The 24,036-nt window shown below is 36.3% G+C and overlaps 1 protein-coding gene across 2 annotated transcripts in view; it reads left to right on the top strand.

Moving 5' to 3' along the window:
• EMC2 (ER membrane protein complex subunit 2) overlaps window positions 1-15,291 on the top strand; it is a 36,024-nt gene extending 20,733 nt beyond the window's left edge. The window contains exons 6-11 of one of the 2 annotated variants that reach the window (XM_064706313.1): window positions 3,884-3,969; window positions 4,142-4,201; window positions 6,637-6,718; window positions 7,861-7,971; window positions 8,857-8,961; window positions 14,884-15,291. In XM_064706313.1, the coding sequence (XP_064562383.1) occupies window positions 3,884-3,969; window positions 4,142-4,201; window positions 6,637-6,718; window positions 7,861-7,971; window positions 8,857-8,961; window positions 14,884-14,970 (531 nt within the window). In that variant the 3' untranslated portion in view covers window positions 14,971-15,291. The remainder of the gene's footprint in view (window positions 1-3,883; window positions 3,970-4,141; window positions 4,202-6,636; window positions 6,719-7,860; window positions 7,972-8,856; window positions 8,962-14,883) is intronic. The other variant, XM_064706314.1, reaches the window with a different exon arrangement.
• Window positions 15,292-24,036: the final 8,745 nt, after the last annotated feature.

The raw sequence follows: 24,036 nt of genomic DNA, 5'->3' as shown, positions 1-24,036 counted from the left end.
TGGACTTGAAATTAATAATTGAACAAATTTGTACTCTCCATTTTGCAGTTTTTTAGTATCTTGCAATAGGTCCCCTAAAAATAAGTTTGTGTTTTGAGATGTGAGGTTTTTGGTAAAGAGGGCTTTTAACATAGTGGAATATGAAATTGCCTGGTTGTAAGGCAGTTAATAAATAGGAAATATGGTATAAATGCTAGGTAAAGCTTCTGAAGAATTGGTGTGAGTCTGGCTTTACTTAACAAATAACTATTTTTGTATGCTAAAGTGGTTATTAGTGTTGGCAGTGGTTCTGTGCAGTAAAGCATTTTGTTTAATTTTTATGGGAATAAATAAAAATTGATGCTATGAGTGTAAATTGCCATTAGTTATGCAGTTGTCCTCAGGATTCTCAGGAAACTATGTGAGCTCCAGCTCACAGAGCAGCACTTAAGCTGACTCACACAGTGAGCTCAGGAGCAATATAAATGAGAACAAGAATTAGAAGTTTACAGCACACAAACTGTGGTCCATGTTTTGTTTGTAATGCAGGCCTTTTTGTATATATTTTTTTAAATGTTCTGACTGCTGAAATTATTGAATTTTTTTTAAATTTAAAAACTGATGGACTTCATGTTTGAAAGAAACTAGGAATAGGAACTCAGATAGAAGAGTAGTTTGTGAATACCATTAAAAGCAACAGTAGTTTGTTTTCATGTCTTCATTTTTTCACCTGTCATATCAATCCTGTGAATTACTGAAAACCTCTTTGCATATCTCTTGGCTTTATGACTTTATTCATGTAATGGAAAAAGTTGGAATCTGGGTTAAAAAACACTCTGCATCCTCGCTGAATTCTTTCCAGTGCTTTTTAAAAGACTTTCAGAAATTCTGTGCTACTAGACGATATTATGTTCTTCCTCAGGATGTTAGCACTGTTTTGAGTGGCTGAGCCTCTCTTTTGTAAACTTAGAGTTCTGTTATCTCCCAGCATTTTGAGGGTGAAGAGAGTGCAGATTTCAAGCCCAGACGTTGCTATACTTTTGGTGATGAGGAAGGTCAACAAAAAAGTTGTAAAAGTGTAATTTTGAATAAATTTCTTGGGATTTGGTGCAGCAGGGAGATTCTGTCAGATATGAACGTAACTCATTTAATTCCTAAATGCTACCGCCAGAATATGTTAATTGTGTCTAATGCTTTTGTCCTTGTTATTTGATTGCATTAGATTACATGCTTGCTATAGGTAAATATCAGTTTATATTTGTGACAAGAAATAGTTGTAGCTTTTCATAAATTAATGCCTTGAGGCTCCTGTGATTTATGTTACTTGTGAGTGTTGTGGTTAAGAAATAAAGCAGCTGTGGAAAAAAATCTGTTTCCAGACTCTTTTGGAGGAGTGACTTGGATGCAATTGAAGAAGTTGCATTAGAAACAGAGAGTGACTTATGTAGACTGTTCCTGTTTGCCATTGCAAATTAAGTTTTCATATGCATTGATTGATTTTATATATTTAATAGATTATTTTAGTTCTCAAGGGTTTACTTTAATCAGCCCCTTGATTTCTTTAAATTTTGAAAATAACTGCGTTGTTAATCCAAGAGCTACATTTAAAAAGCTACATTTATAAAGTCAGTAGTCTGTTACCTGCAAAAACCCTTCTGTCTTCCTAGGCTGTAATTACTTGATGCATTCCTTTGGCTGTGTACATTGTTATCCCCACTTTTCATGTTTCAGGCTCAGTGGGCTGTGTATAATGTCAGCTTTGGGTAGTGGGTTAACACTGCCCTGGTGTTCCCACCATAAAAGGGGGTGACCTGCTTTACAATTGCTTTGAGAACTCCATAAAATGTGACAGAAACAGTGGTTTGGTTGAGGTTTTTTTGTTTGTTATTTTGTAGTGTTATTTTGTTTTGCTTGTTATAGCAGCATGATAAACATGTGGGATTATTCTTTTTGAATTTAAAGAAAATAAATTTAGTTATGCTGTTATCTTTATTTTAGAAAAGCAAAAATAAAATAGAGAGTGTGTTATTGTTACAGTAATAAATGTGTCAGCAGTTAAAATTTCCTGTTATGGCTTTTAGCCAGACATCTCCCAGTAAAAGTAGAATGATGTATGTACCTTCACAGGTTGCAGTTTGAGAAAGAAGCAGTGGAAACCACACTTGTTGTGTTCTAATTTGGCCTCTGATTTGTCTTCTCTCTGTCTGTGTCTTACATTTAGTCAGAAGGGTGAAATATTTTTTTAGTTGTTTTCTCTGAATTTCCATTGAATACTTATTTGTGAGGGAGATAAAGGGAATGAATTAAAAGGAAATTAATTAAATGTCAAAAGCATTTTTAGCTTTTCTGTTTTGGTGCTTGAACTAATTTACCACTCTCTTGGAAGTCATTGATTTACTCATAATGGATTAAAGGGTAAAAAATTATTTAGGAGAGTAGTTATGTTTAAAATGCTGTAAATATACAAGAACTTTTGTAGGGTATATGTGACTGTGAACTTAGGGTATGAAGAAGGTTATTTCAGAGCTATCTGAAATTCAAAGATTAAAATTGTTCAATGTTTTGTTGAAGAGTTGTCCTGTCAAGGCTTCTGAAAGATGATACCCAACTATATAAACTCTTTAGAAGATATGAAATAGAATGAGAGCTACAAAGGGGATAAACAGTGGGATTTAATTACCAGAGAAGTGTGCTTTATATTTTTTGTCACTAATATTATCTCATGGAGAAGTGACAAACAAGAGGGTGTGTGTGCGTGTTGACATCACAGACACCAGGCTGTGTTGTCTCATGTCTGACCACAGTAGTTGTGGTCACCCGAGAGCATGGGGATTAGAGGCAAGGAAGGAGGCTGATGGCATTCCTTTTTGAGTTATGTTCTGCTGGAATTGTGTTTTCCTTCCATTTGGTCAGATTTCTGATCTGATGACTTTCTGGCTGGCTGAGGTGTACTGTTTGCTCCCAGCTGGGAAGATTCCTTTGTTTTGAATCACACCTCAGGTGTATGTTGATATTCAGTTGGTTTGAGCATAGTCCTGATAACATCAAGGTCACAGGTTCAATCTCTGTGAGGACCATTCTCTTAAGAGCTGGACTCAATAAGATCCTTGTGAGTCCTGAAAACTGTAACCAGCATCATTTAGAAGCTGAATATTGGATTAAAGTACAGAATAATCAGCTATTACAATCATCTATATCTTTCCTCCTTCTGGTCTCTGACAACTTTTATAGACTTCAAAATTTAAATGTATTAAAATTCTTATAACTCATTTTTATGTTGTTTTAGTTGAATTACATTTTCTATCCACATATCAAAGTACTGCTCAGTTTTTGGCATTGAAATAGAGATTTTGTATTCCCTTCACATTGCAGAGCCTACTTTGTGCTCCAAGAATAATGAGAGACTTCTTTAGGGAATTGGTGTGTATTTAGCATTAGTTAAAGGTGCCATTCAGCACTTCAACAAGAATATTTTATAGTGGCTGAAAGCCACACTTACACAGGGACAACCAGGATGCATCTGTGGCATTCTCTAGGACTCAGTCACCATTTCTTCTCTACAGTCATAGATCTTGTGAATGACAAGGTGGGGGTAGTTGGAATGGCTGAAGATTAGCGTCCCCTGCTGTTTTGTAATTATCAGAATCTGGACAGTCATTTATTTGAATGAAATAATGCATACAGTTTGTGCCTCCAAAGAAAAGCATACATAATGTGATTGTAAGAAGAGGTTTTCAGTCTCTCAGTGGGATGTGATAGGGTATGTTTATAAACCTCAACCTAGCAGTGTCTCTGCAGTGGAATTCCACTGGTATTGAGATAATAATTTGCACAGTCAAATTGCTTTCCTTACAAAAACCCAGGGAATTATGAGGCCTAATCCTTTATTAATGTCAACCCATAGGCAGCAAGAAAGCGTAAGATTGCCATTCGAAAAGCCCAGGGGAAAAATCTCGAGGCCATCCGAGAGCTGAATGAGTATCTGGAACAGTGAGTGTCTCTTACAAGAATACGGATTGTGTTTTGCTATTCTGATAAATCTTTTTAATTAAAGTGGAATTTGCATTTAATTTACGCTTTTGCTTCAGTGCTAGTCATTTACAGAATCCCTTGCACATTCTTTCTTTTTTTCCTTTTTCCCTCTCTTGTATCCTCTCTACAGATTTGTTGGTGACCAAGAAGCTTGGCATGAACTTGCAGAACTTTACATCAATGAACATGAGTAAGTTGTTTGCTAAGTCTGCATAAAAAATGTTAATTTGAAACCCACTCTGTGTAAGTCAAAAACCACAGTGATTTTTTTTAAGGACTAATGTTACAAAGTATGCTGTCTCATTTCCAATATACTAGGCCTCAACTGGAAATAATTACCAGACTTATTTGGCTACCAAATACTTTAAAAAGGCATTTGTTTGTCAAACAAAAAGAGTTTACTTAATTACCTGTATGTTTCAGTAGTTCTTAAAAATCTGATATTTAAAAGAAGTGGTTTGAATGCAGCAGTGAACAGCACATACTTCCCATCATTTTTTGTTCATGTTATGTATTTTACTTCTTAGAGATGTTAAATTCTCTACTTCTTAAATCAGTTGATCCCAGCAACCGATATTCCAATTTTCTTTTAGCCTACCTCTCCCAGAACTTTTAGTAACCTCTTAGAAAAAGCCCACAAAGCAAAACATGATCCAGAGCTGGAGGCATCTGGTCGCCTGGGTACAAAACCCGGTGCGATCAAGAATGCTGAATGTTGTAGTAACTTGCTTATTGGATATTTAATGTTTTTGTTAGCTTTTTTTATTGCTGTAGTGACAGGAGGAAATCCCAGTGTGAGAGGATTAGCTCCAAAGCCTTAGTGCAAGTTTTCTAATATCACAGCATTAATTCAGACCTCCACCAAAAGGCGTATCTTTTTTTTTCCCCTTTTTCTTTGGTTCTTCAGGCCAGCCTGAATTATATCACAATTGTTTCCTTCTTTCCTTTTAAGAGGGTAGTAAAAGAATCAAATTGTCAAGGAAGAAATAGCCATTCTCACCCTGAGGAAAAAATTATTCCCCAATCACCTCTCCTTGCACCCCATTCTCAAAGAAAATAGTTATTAAACTCTTTTAAATGATGACTTCAGGAATAAACTAGAATTTTGATATCCACACTTCCATTTGTTTGGGGAAATCTACCAGCCACTTTTCCAAGAAAATAGCTATTAAAAAAAAAAAATTGGCTGGAAAGATATTTAAGCTTGTCAAATCTGTCAGTACGAAAGTGAATGATAGAGTGGTTCAAACATACGTATTCCATTATTGGGTTGGGTTTTTTTGCTATAATCTTTATTATGAAATTGTGCAATAAAACCCGAGAAAGAAATTGCTTTTGCTTGTATTTGTTTTGGTCTGTAATTCCAATAAAAAGCAATATGTAGAACTTCAGTTCATGGAAAGAATTCATTGTCCTCACTCTACTTCCATAAGCATCATTATTATCATTTTGATATTAAGGAAAAATCAGGCTCTCGGCTAAAAGCAACTAAAAGTTAAGTTTTAAAAGAGAATGCAGTTCCTCAGTTTATATGTTTTATCAGGGTTACAATCACAGGCTTGTGAAATCACCATGCTCTCATTTTTGTTCATAAATACACATAGATGTACAAGGTTTACACAGTCCTCGGTTCTACCCTGTTCTGCAATGAGGACTCTGGCTCCTGCTTTTGGAGAATGAGGTTGCTGCCCTTTTATCTCCAGATTAATAAATTATACACTGGAGAAAAACACAACAAATTTATTTTAGGATACAAGATTTTACACATAATATGGCTTAATATTGGTCTCATAATTGTTAAATTGCTTTTACTGCAATATTAAATGTCTACCCACACTGTCATTGTAAACCTTGTATCTCTGAATTTTGGAATCCTGTGACATAAACTTTGCAATAATGCTATCACATATCACTAAATGATGCAAATTCAGCAGATAGTTCTATTATTTGAAAGATTACAAAGCTAAGATTCTTCTCAATAAACCTGCATTTTGAGCTTGACTTCCTAGTTCTTTCTGAAAATTTTCACTAAGAAACTCAAGGACTAGCCTTCTCAAATTATAAGGATTTGCCCATTTGGAGAGGTCTGATGCTATTTTCATAGATAGATTTGGAATGTTTGAATTTTAGAACTGTTCTTAGTGTGTTGGTTTTTTTTGTCACAATTCTATGGTTCACTGTTGGTAGGTAAAGTTAATTGACAGTGTAAATGCTGTGATCAGTAGCTGCATTTATGAATCCTCAGGTAGTTGAATTTTCTTAGGAAAAAAAGGAATTATTTTGTAGTTTCAATTCAGTGTCTTAAAATACCTAATACCTATTTCTACTCATCACTAATGCTGATGAGAAACGGCACTTATTAATAAGAGATTTATATATTAAATGTTTTTTATGAGCTATTCCAGTTGTACCTAGACCATTAGATTTTGTGCATTTTCCCCCTGTCTGTGATATAAAAAAAGCAACTTGGTTCTAAACTTCATTTTTAAATGAAGCATTTTAATTAATTGTGAATCATGTGATTTTATGAGGGGAAAAGTAAGGCTTGTGTTGTGCTGTAAAAAAACTGAAGCAAAGAGCTGTGTATTCATGTCTCATTTTATCACTGTTTTTTGTATTTTGTAGCTATGCAAAGGCAGCCTTCTGCTTAGAGGAGCTTATGATGACTAATCCACACAACCACTTATATTGTCAGCAATATGCTGAAGTAGGTATTTCAGAAAAATCAATTACTTCTGATTACATTTTCTGGTTTTATGTTAGAGAAGTGGTGAAAATGGTTTCTTTATTTTTTTCCCTAGGAGATTTTAAGAGTTCACAGAGAATGCTAACATCTCATAGAACTGAACATGTTCTGAAAACTGTGTTTTCATACTCAGTGACTCAGTCACAGTGTGACTAAGCTAAATATAACAGTTAGGGGAAGAATTATTCAAGATAAAAGCTAATTTTAAATGAATTCTTCTTATTGAAGTTTTTATGCACTTTTCCAAAATGTGCTTGAGAAGCTAAACTTTTCTACAACAATGCTGTCTAGGAGGTTATGATACATTGCCTGTTACTGTGGACTCAGATCTTGGAATCCACATATTAAATTCTGCCTGAAGGAGCTCTGGTGGAAGAGAGGTAAAAGCTAGAGGTAAAGTTAGAAGTTTTAGCTCAAGGTTTTAGCCATTTGAATTTGTCTTTTCTCTCCAGATTATTTTTTCCCCTAAATTATACTGTTAACTGCTTAGAATAGGTTTTATTTGTTTAGTTAACATGGGTAAAATTCGGTTGACATTAAAACTTGAAAACCTAAGTAGCTTTCTCATAGAAAGACTTCGAAGCATATCTTCTAGTATTTATCCCTCTGTTTGTTGATCTAATATCTGGAAAAATGAATAGAAACACAATGGAGTAATCCTCTAAACTTTGTGTGCTATTTTGAATATATAATGAAAGGCATTGTGTTGTTTTGTTTTCATGCTGAACTGTTTTCATGCATGCTGTGGGAAAATAGTGTCAGTATGAATTTCTGGTAGTCAGAACTAGGATTTAAAGTTTGTGCTGCTTTTCATAAGAGACAGTCCCAAGCTTTCAGGTATTTATAGATGAAAAATCTTGTAACAATGCACTAATGAAATTAATGCTGGGGTTTTTTCTCTTATAGTTAAATTTTTTAAAATGTATACATTGTGAAGAGCTTGGATTTCTCACAGGGCCAGTATTTGGCCTTTGATAGGACTCACCTGATTTGAAATGTCATGTGAAACAAACTTGGAGTGAATTTTTGTAATATCATTGCTTCAAAGTGATTGCCTGAGGTATGAATGGCATGCAAGTTTCAGGCGTTTACCATTTTTGCAGGTTAAATACACTCAGGGGGGGCTTGAAAACCTTGAGCTGTCAAGAAAGTATTTTGCACAAGCACTGAAGCTTAACAACAGAAATATGAGAGCTCTATTTGGACTTTACATGGTAAGCATAATTATGTATTTTCCATGTTATCATTCGGAATATGTTAATGCGTGTATATTATCCTTTCCCATTTGCTGTTTTCCCCCTGATTTTTAACTTAATAGCTCAGATTATTAACACTGTTTTAAAATGCGGGGTATTCTTCATACCTTTGGAGTATGGATAATTTTGTGCTAGTAACTACTCCTTACTGAAGTGCTCTTCACCTTTAAGTCTTGCCTGTATTTTCAAGAGAATTATTGTTATTGGCATGGGAAGATAACTTCTTGAAAAAGGATTTAAAGTCATGCATCCTTTCTAGAAGATGATGAATTGCTGAAAAACACCAGCACAGTAGCAGTGATTACTTGCACAGTGGATTTATTTATATAAGTAAAAAACTTTGTTTGGTTCTTAAGTAATGTTTTTTATTCTTTCAGGTGAGGGTGAGCATATTTTATCTAGAGTCTTATCTGCCTTTAAAATGTTTTCTGATGCTACAGGGGAAAATGTCATGTTTTTAATGGCAGCTTGGACATACAAGTGATGTATTTTATATTGTCTCTGGTAAAAAATTGGATGTGGAAAACTAATTCATAACTTTCACTTTAGGAGAAGCAAATTGGGTTAGCTGATCATGTCCAGGTTTGGTTCTTAACTCAGTACAGAATTGAACTGAAATCTAATGTAGCTTTAAATAGAGCAAACAATAGTTTAAAAAGTCTAGCTGAATCTTATCTGGATGCTGCTTGCTGGTAATAACTTTTAAATTTTTTTTTTGTTATTTTCCATTATCACTGTGCATGGGGCTTGGACTGTAAGGATGCTCAGTGTTCTCAGCTTATTTCATGCACATAAATTTTATAATTACACTGGGTTTTGTTTTTTATTTTATTGTATTCCTAGTCTGCCAGTCATATCGCTTCCAATCCAAAAGCAAGTGCAAAAATGAAAAAAGATAATATGAAATATGCCAGCTGGGCAGCAAACCAAATAAACAGAGCATATCAGGTTAGTACTTCATTGCTTTATGATACTCCTAGCTTGATCTATAGTTCTTTTCTGCACTTCTATCAGCTGATTTTCAAGAGGTTTAATATGGCATGTAAATCAGCATAGTCTGCTTGGGTTTTTTTTAACATTCTGCTTCTGTTTGATTTCCTGGAAACCTTCATTAATAAAAGGTTAATGTTTCCTGGAAACTTTTATTGATAATTTTACAGTTACTAATTGCTATCATTTACTTAATAGCTTTAAACATATTTTTTCTACTAGCATTAACTGAATGTACATTACTGTAATATTGACCTTCAAGACTTGGTTCTACAGCTATTTTGGTCAAACTTGGTATATCTTAATTCTTAGAGTGACTTTGTTATCCTCTTCTGCTTTACTAGAAAACAAATGAAAATTCTAGTATTTTTGTTTTCCTTGAATTTACTCTAACCTTTCAAAATCATATTTAATTGCCTTAATATTTGTGGCTGAAGTCGGTTTTGTGTAGTTTTGTAGAAAAGTGATCATTGAGTTGTGAAAACCTAGATTTTGTTGGCCATAATCAAAGCTTGCTGAAGTCATTGGAAGTGTTTCAAACTTTTTACAGAGTTATGTGTAAATTTTTATATTTCCTGTTGTATTATAGGCCTGTATTTCTTTCTATAACTATGAGTGAAAACATGTTTTAGCTCATAGGCTCTTCTGTCTGTGTATCCCAAATATATTATGTGTATTTGACTCCCTTACAGCTATTCTTAATGATCTGCCAATCAAAGTTTATATAAAAGTAATCCTGGATATCAACATCATACTGTCCAATTCTTCCCACAACTTTTTTGTTGAGCAAATGTATTGATATTAAATGCAATGTCTTTGTATGTATGTAGCTCTTCTTAATCCCTGCAATATTACAGTATTGGAGCCCAATATTTAATTTTTTTCTTCTTGCTACTGTTTCACAGTTAATACTACCAAATGGCCTTTTTACAAGCAGCATCTATTAGGGAATTAAATTAGATTTTCCTTTTACAGACAGTGCAGTTTTCTTGATATTTAATTGCATTTCGGTTCCTTGCCAAGCGTGCAGCTTCTTGTGGCTGATGTGTTTTTGATATATTCCAAGTTAGAGATATTTTCCATTTCTCCTACTTGGCCCTGTAGCTTCTGACTGCACAGTGAAGAGCATTTATCCCTGGGGACATAATGAAGCATTTTTAATATGTGCCTAAAGTTTATTTCTCTTCTGCTCTCTAAATCGCTCTGCTTTTCAGTAATAAACCATTTACCTGCTCATGATGGTAAGGTGTGTATGAATTAGCTATTTTGTCTGATGTTTCATAAATAACCAAGGCTTCTTTTGACTTGAAGTAAACCTGAAATTCCTGTAAGCACAGTGCAGATGGAAAATTCAAGTATTGCAGGACTAAAACCAAACAAAACCCAAAAAAACCCAAAAAACAGCAACAAAATGCCCCACAAAAACAACAAAACAATCCAAAGAAAGAAAAAAAAAACCCCAAACACAAATCCAACCAAAACAACCAACCACTTACAAAAACCGTTCAAGAATGGAATACACCACGGAATCATAATTGACAGAACAAAACAGGTTTTAAAAGATGTGTGAATTTTTAGTGAAAACCAGTATTCCATGTTTTACATCTTAGTAAAATCAACTGCTTAGATTATGGGTTTGCATATGTTTTAAGTAAATATTGTGACTAGAGTTCAAAATACTGGTAGAGACTTGTTAGCGCTTCTGGGAAGCAGTGCCTTTCAGGGTGCATCAGGGTGGAAATTTAAAACCAGTGAGGGCCATGGAGTGGCCTAGAAGACCTGGAAATAGGCATCTCCTGGTTCTAAATATAATGGATGTTTAATTGTGACAGTTTCTAGTTAACTGATTCCCATCCAGATAAGCACACCTGTTTGGTTTTTGGGGGTTTTTTTCCTTCTTTTCTGTCCTCGTGGCTTTCTGTTAACATCATAATTTCTCTAATAAAACACGAATTTATTGGGAGAGATGTGGTGCTGGGAGCATTTTTAAGTGCAGGGGCTTAGGGATTTTGGGGGGGATTGTTGGTCGGTTTGTTTGTTTGTTTTCTTTTAGTTTGAAATTTCTGTTACTTTTTTGGTGGAGTGCTTTGGATCCTACATTAAGCATTTTTGGTTGTAGCTTACCAGAACAGGCCATGGCCGTGTTAACACAACTAACATACATACATATATACACACACATACACACACACACACACATATATATATATGTACACTTATACATACATACATAGCCTCCTTTTCTGCTCTCGTTAGCTGTTTGGGATATAAAGTGAAGAACACTGTGTGTGATGAGAATCTTAGGGGAAATTCAGCTCTTGAGAAAATGAAAGTGCTGAAGCTCAAGCCAGGATTTGGCAAATACATGGGGTGAATACCCCCATTCCCCTTCCCAGAAGAGCCACAAGAAGCTCCAGTGAGCACAGCTGGGCAGGATATCCCCAGGCCAACCCCCCTGGGTTGTTACAGTGCTGCAGAAGCCTTTGGCTACTCCAGTCCCTGTGCCAGAGACTCAGAGCATCCAGCAGCTACAGCCAGGGGTGTTAGGTGATGCAGTCGGTGGCAGTCACCCTGTGGGTCAGTGCTGATTTGTTGCTCCCTTGGTGAGCTGAGCAGTTGGAAATTGTCACCATTTGGACCTGAGGATGAAACCTTGGTCACTTAGTGCCAAGGGAAACTCTTACAGTGTTCCTGCCTTAGACAGGTTTTAAGCTGGATATTTATATGACCTCTATAAATCCCCCCACTTTCCATGCATTATCCTCCTGTGAAGTGCAGTAAGAGCCTTAACAGCTTGTTGGGTTTGACTTTGACTTTATTGGCTGCATATTCTCATACTGCTAAATGACATTTTTCTGGTGGCCGTGTTCTAGAGAGCAAGATGAATTTAGAATCCTGATTTGGATGTCTATACAAGTTATATGAATTTGTGACTTTAAATTCCAAATTATTAATGCAAAAAGTTAGTTTTGAGCAATTGTCTTGCAGTGAGATCTTTCCCCACTTCCAGTTTGGATTTGAACTTGAATTACCAGCAGTTTGCTCAGTAATTTTGGAGAACTGCCTTTATTTTTTCAAATGACTGGCTATAGTTGCTTTCTAAATATTTAATTATTTAGAAAATTATTTTGTATGCAATTGACTTGAAATATTTTTACTGGTCCCCTTCTTTCAATTTATTCTGTCATTCAAGCAGTATGCTTTAGGACTTGATTTTTGTTTTTCCTGTGCATTCCTCTAGGAAATCAGAGGAACTTCTTAGTTTGTTGCCATTTAAAGAAAGCAGTGTTTGAGTATAGAAAGAAAACCTTACTTCCCCAGTGTTCGTTAGACTGTGCAGCACCGTCTTTACAGGAAAACATGGTGATAAAAATAGTTAAAAAATTGTCTGAAATGCACAGATATTTGACCCTCCAGCTAGTTAATATACTTAATTTGATGTTAAATATGTAACCATCCATGCTGATTAGTACTTCTCATCTGTGTCTAATCTAGGAGAAATGTAAACTTCTTCAGGAAGACAGAAAGGTTTTGTAACTAGGGCTGCTGTATAGAGCTGGAATTCCTGGCTGCTAACACATCGTCTGAAAAAAAAAAAAGTCAATATGCTCCAGGCTTCTTAAATTTAATTGACTGGGTGGAAAAAAGACCCAAATAAAATTTAATTTTAATCTTTTATTTCAGAATCTAGTGAAGTACTCCTTATTCAAATAATTTGTTTTAAGTTTATTGTTATTATAAGCTTACTTTTGCCTTACGACTGGGAAACTGGATCATTCCATGTGTGCAGACCCTGAGAAGAACTTCTGTCTGTTTTAACTGAGGACATGAGTCACAGTTACTTTAACACCAAAACAAAATAAGGCTACCTGGTGCTCTTCAATTAGGTAATTGGTTTAGCATGTCCTCTGGTAGAAGCATTTCAGCAGAGGCAGGCAAGTTTGATTAATGCTCACCAAAATCTTTAATGTGATCCTACTCACAGTAATTTTCCAGATACATGCTTCTTGGGTACATTGCTAAACTCTTCTGTGTTAGCAATCTACATGTTATTTATGGCTGGAGAGAGGTGATTTTGTTACTAACCATTTGGGAAACAGAAAATTAAGTCATGATTTAAGAAATGGATTCCAGCTCAATCAGTCAAATTGCTGTGTAATGGCTGAATAGACAAAATAATTGTTCGTCAGGGCAAATTTGAAGTGATTACATTTCCAAGTGTGCTTCTGGTTGTTATGACGTAGAGTTTGATTTTATTTGTTCAGTTTAAACTACATGTCAGTATCATGAAGGCAACTGCTCTTGAAATTACCAAGTAGCATTTTTTTAAACCAATGTCATATGTCAATTTTGCTTCCAGTGTCCATGTCAAGAATAAGTAAAATATTTCTTTATTTTGAAGCTTTTCTCTGCATGCTTTCTGCATGTCTTGCCAAGTGCTTTTTGGCTGCAGTATATTTAGGCTTCTGTGCTTTTTATTGAAATTTCTGAATGCTTTGAGTTTGAAACAATTTTTCACTTTAAACTTTTGACTTTTTTTTTTTTAACTTACTTATTGTTGTGAAAGGATTTGGAATTTTCAAGTGTCTCTTTAATGTGGACAAAGAAAGGGTATTTTATTCAATCAGATAAAAGCATAAGTTGCTGCTTTCACCTTGGAGTATCTTAAGAAATCTTGGATTTTCCTCTGAAGTTGACTATTGCGTGTCACTTTGGAACCTGCACACCCTGAAGAATGGGTTTATATATGCTACTAGAATCAAAACCTGGTATACCAGTTAATGACCTGGAAATATAAAACATGAAAATAGAGTGTTTTCAGTACATCTCTAAGCTGTAAAGTGTTGTTACAGTAACAAAATTTCTCCTAACTTTGATTTGAGATAGCTTATTATTTACTGTGCCAAAACTATTTTTAAAAAAACTCAATGCTGATTGGGAGTTGCAATGCTAGATTGTAGCCTAGGGGTCAAAAGCAGGTTAAGAGGTCCTGCAGCTTGGTGCTGGTGTGATATTACCTGAGTTTGATGACTTAATCTTTCTTAACAGGTCATGAAGAGTTTGCTAAATTAAGTTAATTATAAGGGAGAAGGGACACATTATAAATCAAGGACTAGCTATGCAAGACACCAGTGGTATTTGAAATAAAAAACTTCAAATTGAAAATTTATTGAGTGTTTAGATGTTACCATTTAAGTAGAGGATCGGTTGTTTTACTAAAAGCAAGTTTTAGTTACTGTTTCTGTAATTTCTTTACTACCCCTCCCAATCTGAAATGCAGAACTTTTTAGTGCAGATACATTAAAAATGGTTAGGAGTTTCATTTGACTAAAGACCAGCCTGGTCAATGAATCTCCTTTGTTAGATATGGCTTATGAGTGATGGCAGTTGTCAGTATCATTAGAAAAACCCTTTTGAGTTCAACATGGGGTGGTCAGCATTTCCTGTCCTTCTACCCCTTCCTTTTTAAAGCCACTAGTAGTATTTGTTAAGCTGTATCCTTCTTCCTTATCAAGACAGACTTAATTTCAAACGTTCTCTGAAACTGGTGTTTTGATAGTAGTCAAGTACAATGTCATCCACCATGGCTACTCTGAACCATAAAATATGATTATATGCTGTTTGGATTATTTTATAGTAAATTTTGATTTTTTTTTTTTTCTGTCTTACTTTAACAGAAAGTATTTTTTCTTTACTTCATAGAAGAAGGTAATATAGCTTGTATTCTGGTAAAAATTCTGAGGTTCAGTTTTGTGCTTTTAAGTTTTTAGTAAATAGAGTTAATTATTGGTATTTGGTTTGTAGAACTGTTACTTTCACAGGATTTAGACATAGAATTTCATATATATGACAAATAACAATCCTTTCTTTTCTCTTTAGTTTGCAGGTCGTAGTAAGAAAGAAACTAAATACTCTTTGAAGGCAGTGGAAGATATGTTGGAGACTCTGCAAATCACTCAGTCTTAGCTTGGCACAGAGATCTAATATGAAATTTTCCAATACCACACTAACCTGTAATGACCTGTGGGTTATGTTACTCTAGTGCTGTTAAAAGTTAATTTTGTATTGATTATGTGCTATATAAAATAACATTTTATGAAAAGTAAAATGCCTATTTATTGCTGCTATAAGAAATGTGATGAATACCCACTGAAATGAATAACTTATCCACATAAACAACACGAAGAAATGACGTGCTGCACATCAGTATCCTCAGATTTTTGTATGTACAGTACCTGCTTCTAAGCCATAATTTGTAGAAATAAACTTGTTAAATGATTAAGAAAATACAGTGACTTAAATTTATATATGTAGATTAATAACATATGCTAAATATTTTTCTTATTTGCACATTTAAGAGTAAAAACATGCTACCAGGGTATACTTTCTGAAAAATAAATCAAGGAGTGATTATGAGTACACATTATTAGAGAAGAAAGTTTGTTAAGGGTTTTCTTAATGAGTTCGTATCTAGTACTGTAGAAATGGTGAAAACGTACTCATGGACTTTGCTTCAAAAGTGCTGTTGTACTGGCTTAAGGGCACAGACATTCTTCTCTGTGGCTTTGTGGGCAAATGCTTCCATGTCCACGTAATTCTCTGATTGGTGTATACATATTCCCTTTTTTTCTTCCTTCTCTGTGTCCTTTCTTGTACATGTGTTCCACATGGTGAATTTCATGTGGGGCTCTGTGCTGGTCTCTGCTGTTCTGTGTCCCTGGTATGGGCACCCCTGCTGTTGCTGTGGCTTCTCCACATGGAGCAGGGGGTACTGCACTGAAGGGGTGCCAGGAGAGCTTGCTCAGCTGCCGTGCACTTACTGAGAGATAGTGCTTGGTACACCATCAGCATGAAGCATCTAGCACACTGTAAAACTCTGTTCTGTTTGTCTTCAGGCACTTCTTTATTTGCTCAGGCAATGAGTCAAACACCCTCATTCAAGCATTTTGCACCTCTGATCATTCTGGATGTTGTTCAGATGTGCACTGTGGCAATTCAGTTGTGCAGCCATCATTTCATTTACTGCAGCTTCAGTAGGATTGCATAACAGCATCAGCGTCCCCTTGGCAAATTCTAGTACCAGTACTGCAATGTTGTTTTCATGGCTGCTACAACCATCCAAGATGATTAACTTTCAGATTTTGTACTGCCTAATCTATATAGATGGATAAGTTAAAGGCTGTGTATTAAACTCTATGATCCTTGGACTTGATGTAATAAAACACAGCTGAGATCCTTCTTAAAAACAAACCAGCAACAAAAAATTCCTTCAAAGCTTCTAGGTTTGTATAACTGAGCTAGTTTTTGCATGAGACTGGGCCTTCAAGAATTATGTAGGATCTGACTCTTATCCGTGAAGTAGGTTGGAGTGTGACAGAATGGATGCTGTGCCATGTGAATTAATTGTATGTGGAATCATAAAATAGCTTAATTCACTGCTGTTTAAATACAAAACTGTAGATACTATATAGTGTTACATTAAATCATCCAGTTCCAACTTGGGGAAATAGTGCACATCCTTTTATAATAATAATTCACAAACTGGCCTTGGAACAGTATATGTGGCTAGATTATACATGCTTTGGGTGGAAAACATCATAGTGAAAACATATCATACTTTGTCCTGTGTATTTCTGTCATAGTCTTTGATTGTATGAGTGTGCCATCTAGAGTTTTAAGCCCTCATTAGTATTTTTTTCTGTTGTGCCTACACCTCGTGTAACTTCGTTGCATTTTGAAATTAAAAATAGTGGGAAGTTGTACTGAAGATTAAAATTACTTAGTGTATAACATTTTACCATCAATACTTAGTGTATAACATTTTACCTCCAATCTATTAAAATTGAGCAGTGCAGTATTTTTGTGCAGCAGGCACCTCCTGCTGAAATATGCAATATATAAAGCTTTGTTCAGAGTCAGCTTTTAATATAGCAATGTCAGACTTGGATATTTAGTATATCAGTTTCTCTGTAAGGAAATTTGTTCTGTTTGTTGTTTTCAGTTATTTGATGACAATTTTCATGTCATTTGGCTGCTTAGAACCTTCTCATTTTCATTACTGTTTAGCATCTCTTTGAAATTGCTATTTAGCAGTCTGATTTGTGCTTGTATTTTGGCAAGATTTCCACATAGTAGAGCTTACAAGTCAACCTTGCAAATATTTCTGACAAATTTGTGTTTTCTTCAAAGGTTAAATAAATTACTCCAATGAAAATGAGTGAGCAGTCTCAAACAGAACTATTCAATTGCAGCAATGGAAATTGAGAGTATTTTTCATATTGAAATTTAAAAATGAAGTTTAAAAATCCTCTGCAGGGGAAGTAACTTCTTGAAATGCCCTGCACTCTCAGCAAGAAAGTGCTTGCTGAGAAGAGAAGCTGTCATATAATATGATCTTTTACTAGAACTGGAAAATTACTTTTTCAATGATTTTGTAATGTTAGGGATGCTGTGTTGCATTAAAGAATAGGTTTTCAGAGAATGGGTTACTTAATTAACAAATGAATTTCATTAAGTTCTGTATTGTGCTCTGACAGTGACAAATGCTACACAAAAATATTATCAAACATTCAGCCTCTTTCCAAAATAAAAGGCCATGTTTTCATATTGTTTCAGTTGACAGTGAAAGCTTGGGACCTTTGCAATGCCAGGCTGAGTAACAATGGCTGTGTCTTTATTTTCTCAACCATGCTTTGGTAATAGGCTTCAGAGGGAGAGCTCAGTGTTACCTGATGAGGTAAAAGTCATTGAAGAGCCACCAAAACCTCCAGTTCTGCCTTTGTGATACAAGTTATTGATAACTTCTTCAAAACCTTTTGTCCAAATGTTATACAATTCATATTATGTAGTTGCAAAAAGCACATCTTGTTTAGAATATATCCCTAAATCTCTTCAGTTCAGTGCCCAGAATGTCTTGCAGTTGCTATTGGAAACTGTTATTAGTCAACGGAGCACTTCCTCTTGGCAGTGCTGTATTTGTAATGGCATCCATGTTTGCTAGTCACTGCATTTACAGTGGAACTTGTATTTCAGCCAGCTTTAGAAGGGAGGGGAAAAGGAAAGCAAATTAAACTTGACTTACTGGCATTAATTTGTTAGCTTCTTGTTACTTGCACTCTCATCTTCCAAGAACACCAACTGTAGCTGCAGTCAGGTTTGCAATAATAATTCTTGTAATTTAAGAGCTTCTATATATTCAGCTCTAAACTCAAAACTGTTATAATCTAAACCATAGAGATTCCAGTGCAGCAGTGCTATGTGATGTGCACATATCTCTGTGCAGGAAAGGAATACACCCACCCTCCTTCAAGTTGGTGTCAGAGTAGAGTGGCAATAATACAGATTTTGACTGTGGTTTTGTCTGTAAAATTAATGCAGCTTAGTATTTCTCAAAATATTGCTTAGTACTTGTTCAGTGTATGAATAGAATGTCAGGACTGTTGCTTAACTACAGCAAGTAGAGTCCACTACTTAACTACAACAAGTACAACAGACTACTTAAGTCTACCCAGAGAGTAGTTATCAGGAATAAATGGGTCTGCCTCTTAAACTGAAAATAAACCCCCATCACCAAAACCCAATCCCTGCCCCCCAAAAAAACAGAAAAAAACACCAACCCCCCCCCACCAAAAAGCAAAAACCCAACCAGCCAAAAAAAAAAAAAGAAAAAGCAAAAAGCCAGACCAAACAAACAGAATAAAGCCACCACACAAAAAACCCAGAAAAAACCCCCAAAGTCAAATAGAAATCAACCCCACCAGTATCACCTGGTAAAGTTGTTTTTCAGCTGCTGGATGTGAAATGAAAAACTTTTATCAGTGCATTTTATAGGTGAATTTATTTTGCCTTGTGATGAGGAAGTCCCTTGTAATAAGCAGTGCAATCCTTTCAGTGCTTATCAGGAAGGAAGGCTGGAGAAGCACACAGCCTGTTCAACCCAATGCCATAGTAGTTTCCACTGGCATGTTGCTAAGAACGTGCCATTCATCTGCCCTCAGGATCCCAGAGCTGAGCAGTCATGGTGAAAAGGACTAAATGAGCCTGGCCTGGCCCAGCCCAGGGCCATGTGCTCACAGACCCAGCACAGCACCTGAGCTCTGCCAGCAGCACTAGGGCTGCACTTTGCCATGAGTCCCCGAGTCTCCCCACAGGATCTTGCATCTACTAAGGACTGTTCTGTCCTCTGCTTTGCTTTTCTCCCCTTGGCATCTCCACAGCTGGAGAATCTTGCCGATCTGCTTTTGATTTGGGACTGGCGTAGAGGCGAGGGATCAGTTGCTGGAGTGATCCTGGCTCTGTGAAGGTTTTGTGCACTCTTGGCTTCAGTGCACTGAATGACCAGTGCACCCCTAAAGGTCAGTGTGTAAGGTCTTTTGCTTTGGACTGAGTCTGCTCAAACCCTTTGTGGGTGCCTGACAAAGAGTGCCTGAGGTTGGATGTGATCTGTGTTGAATGACCTGGAAGTGGGGAGATCTGTTACAGTGACATGGCGACTGCAGTTTGGGTCTCAGTCACTGGGCCTGTGTGTGTGTGTGTGTGAAACAGCATGGGGTGAATCACTTCAGGAAAACCATTCCAGCTGGGAGGCTCTTTCTTTATCCAAGTCAAAGGGATGGCTGGAGGGAGGACGAGCTGCCTTTTCAGCTTGAGTGAGTGAGAAGAGGTCCACTAGCTCTCTGCCCTGTAGAAGGTGACAACATCTGCTGCACTTTTGTATTGCCAAAATAATGATAGGTGCTAGGTTGTGTTTAAAATAAAAAAAAAAATTGTGATGCAAAAATGTTTCTCTCATCATCCCTGTGTATTTTAACTGCTTTCAATGTAAACTTGATGTTATGATTCCTCATGACATGTGGGTGGCATGTAGGCATCTCCCTAAAGGCAGTGGAGAAAGACACATTTACAGTGACTGCTCACATGGGGAGTTTCTGGTGGGGTTCCATCATGGCAGGCCACAACCTGTTTGCACTTCTTGTCTCATAGATGGAGCTTGCTCAAATAACATTCCTCTTAGGATCCAGGCTAATTTTCCCCAGAGAAGGAAGGCTCTTTTCCCAAATTTATACTTTTTTTCTGTAGCAAGCTTTTAGGTTTTGGTCATGATGTTTGGACGTGAAACTTTAAACCAGGCAGATGTAATCCTCCCAGGGAGAGACTGCAAAAATCAACAGTGAAGCAGTTTCAAAAAAGTGAACAGCAAGTAAATTTAACCATTGCCTCTGTTTATTTAGGTAATTGAGCTTGACACCATGGTGTGTCTGACAAGTTGGTTTGTGTTTTTTATTCCATTAAATACAGATACGACACTCATAGCTGTCACTGCCCATCTGAGAATGTTTGTTTCAGTTTAAACATGGAAAACTATGTAAATGTGGATAGATCACGAGGTGGACAGCAGTAAAAAAACTACCCAGTAGAACTGTATCTCTTTCCCTGGACAGCTGTTGCAGTTTACTCTGTTTAAGTTAGAATCAAGAATGAAAGCCATAAAAATTTATTATAAATCTATTAAAAGTCAATAGCTGCTGTCTCTTCAATTCTGAAATCAGTGTTGTTACTCCTTTTTTTAATTAAATGATTATTCTTTGGGCTGCTTGGCCATTATTAGGCTTTATTGTAAGCCTGAATGTTTGAAAGATTCAAGGAGAGGATGCAAACTCTGATAAATCTATAAATACCCTGGTATTTATGCAATTGAGATAAACTGTATATAAAATGAACACAGAATTTCTGTTTTAAACATATCAATACCATTTAGTGCCTTGTAACAATATTGTAATTGTAGTCATGCCAAGCTTTTTGATCAAAACTTCCCAGAAATGTGATGTCTATGTAGAGACAAAAGCTCTAATAAGCTTTTAAGTAAAATTTGATTTAGTTAAGTGTAGGCACCACCCAGACTTAGAAAGGAGCCTTTGCTAATACAGATAATTTGCTCCTCTTGGGAAGCTCCCATATTCAGGTAATTCTGAGCCTGATAGCCATAAGAAAGAAACAGCTACAACTATTAGAGTAGTTTAAAAGAAAATCAAGGCTTTTCCACATACAAACCATCTTCTCAGTGGAGATGTAGATGTGGTTATTTGAGACCAAATCAATACATGACACCATCATTGGAACTGGATGGAGAAGCCTAACAAGAGACAACTGATTTTTCTTTAGAACTTTTTTTTTTGTGTGAAGTTTGCTGAAGAAAAAGGAAGTTTGGTGCTTCAGCTGAATACATAACAGTGAATTTTGGGGCTGTGGACAGACAGGCTGGTGGGTGGCTGGAGTCAGTGCAAGGAGCAGTGTCTTACACTGGTTCTGGGTTGCTAACACCTGGGCCTTCTATGCCAAGGCAGTAGGGCTTGGTAGCCTGCTCCAACATTTGTGTTGGGGATTAGAACAGACCTTCCTTTGTCTTTTCAATGCCCAACCATCATATTCAATCTTCTGAATGCCCAATAACATGAGCAGTGCTTTAAAAAAAAATTCTAGTGATTTCCCAGTGCAGAGGAGATCAGTGATCGAATTTATTCCTTCCAGCTCTAGGCAGCATTCATACAAATATTTTGTTCAAAATGAGATCCTGGGCCCTATTCCTGGATTCTTATTTAGACAACAAAACTAGGGATGGAATTCTCCAAGTCATCACCTCCCAGCTGGCCTTGCTGGTGTTTTCTTGATTCCAATTTTTTTTTTAATCAGACCACATATTTAAGTGCTTAAGTGCTTAGACATGGATTTTATTCTTAAATTTAGGCACCATTTTTAAAAAATATTTTATTTTGTGTCCTTCATTTGCCAGACTCCTAAGTGGAAGCAGAACAGATATTATCTGAATCACCCAGGCTCTGTGTTTGTAAGCGTATGAAGAGTAACTTTTCATAGACAACCATCTGCACCTAAAGTGGAGAAAGAAAGCAATGGAAGTGATTGCTATCTAAAGCAGTAGGATCAATATTTTAAACAAAATTATTGCAAAAATGGCTACAGGTACAGGAAATTGTAGGAGCTAGTGAGGTTAGAGGTCTGCTTGAAGTATGGAAGGTATAACAAAATCTGTGCACTGCTGGGTTCTGGAGATGCCCTAGTCTTTTGTCCTTTTGTCTCCACATCTATTCCCACAGTCTCTCTCTCCCCTGTTGCCTCCCACCAGTTACATCCTTTGTGGTGGCTCTTTGGGTCAGGTTCTGCCCATGTGCTGTGGCCACCTGTGACACATATGAGGATGGAGGGATAAGGTCTGGATGGCTTGTCTGTTGTTTTGCCCTTTTTCCTTTTCAGTGGTGGGTGGGACTTGAGAGTGTGTTCTCTGGCAGCAAACAAGAAGCACCAGAAGACTGCCATATATTGGCTGTTTTCACTTACCTCTGGTCATTTCAGGTACATGAGCCAGAGAAATCAAAAGTGTCAGAAGGAAATCAAAAGTGATCAGAAGAAATCTGTGGGACCAGCGTTTCAGTGCCACCATGGGAGTAGGAGGAAGATGAGCACAAACACCCTGAATAAAGAAGACTACATAGATGGGAAATTATACTACTGAGGAATGGCTAGCATGCAAGAATTCCATATTGCAAAAAAATTGAGGTCTGACTGCTGCTTTTGTTCCATAACAGAAAAAAAGAGAAAGCCAGAAGAAACCTTTTCACCACTGAAAAAGCCATACCCACAAGGTTTACTCCACACTGGATTACCAGCAACTAACAACTGAGTCATTTCCTTGTGTGGTAGGAGGTGAGGGTTTATATTGTCTACCTGATTGCAAGAGACTTTGAACTTGTGTTTCTTGTATTCCCAGCAAGTGGCCTATCCATCATGTGTGGAGTCAAGTCTCTGGCCCAGGGAGGGTTGGAAAAAAGGGAGAACTCAGTATGAGACAGCTTCTCTTGGCAGCTTGAAAAGACAAACTTTGCCTTTCTTTCATGGTGAACTTCATGTATCAGCAAACTACTGAAAGGTTAACTAAGCTTGAAAAAAGTAAATTATCTTTCAGACATACAGATGCATCTTCAAATCTTTAAGTTTAGCTTAGCACATTTCTTGGCTCAGACCTCAAGTGACATAAATGGTGCTGGCAAGGAAGGTGCATACCATTGCAAAGACATCTTAAAACATAACTTCATTTTTCTTACCTGCTTAAGTATGGTGGGTTTTCATTTTTTATATTATATTAGCAGAGTTATGTTGATAAATTTCCTTATAATACTGATCTTCTATAAAAGACACGTGTAAATGCTGTTCTTTTTTACATTAGTAATGTCTTTTTTCTCCAGTCATTCAGTCTGTGGGGTTATTCCTTTTTCCCCTCTCTCGGTAGTTTAAAATATCTCTGATGAAATCTGTACACAGAAAATAGGTAACTTCACTGGAATTTATCTTTGATTAGGTATTTTTCCCTTGTGCAGTGGGAGTTACTCAATCTTTTTTAATGACAAAAATCTTGTGGGTAACAGTAGAGTTCTGTAACCAGCTTGAAGCAAGCTGCCACTTCCTGAGTTTTGTTACTGGCCTGGCTCTGCAACATCGTTCAATTCAGTAATTCAGCGTTTTTCTCCTTCAGATTTCTCAAATGGAAAATATAATCAATGAAATCTTTTGCTCTCCCAAAAAATCACTGCTCATAGGTGTTGCTTTGAAATTAATGCAATGCTTATCAGTTTAATCCTGCTTTACTTCATTAATGTTCTATTACTAGTTGGCTGATCAAGAAGCTAAATCTGTCTGGGGAAAGAAGTAATTTCTCACAGGTAACAAGAAATTTATGTCATGTGGGTCATTCCAGGCAGTGCTTCAAGTGACAGGAGAGTGTAGGGTAAATTTGGCAGAATTCATGTACATTTTATACCGACTCCAGATGTTTTAAACATTCTATGCATTCATTTTAAAAAATGGTCTTTTAATAGTTGAGGTGGTTATTAGTTTTTCTGCTCAAACTGAACTTTAATGTGAGTAGTTGAGGGATATAAATTAGCATGTTTTCTAACCTAAAAGTTTTTTTATTTATCCATGGTTTATTTTCTATAGTTGTCAAGAGCTTTTGATCCTGTA

This window comes from Zonotrichia leucophrys, chromosome 2 (assembly GCF_028769735.1).
Source record: "Zonotrichia leucophrys gambelii isolate GWCS_2022_RI chromosome 2, RI_Zleu_2.0, whole genome shotgun sequence".
Lineage (NCBI taxonomy): Eukaryota > Metazoa > Chordata > Aves > Passeriformes > Passerellidae > Zonotrichia > Zonotrichia leucophrys.
Note: the sequence above shows the minus strand (reverse complement) of the source record. Positions and strands in the feature narration are given on the sequence as shown.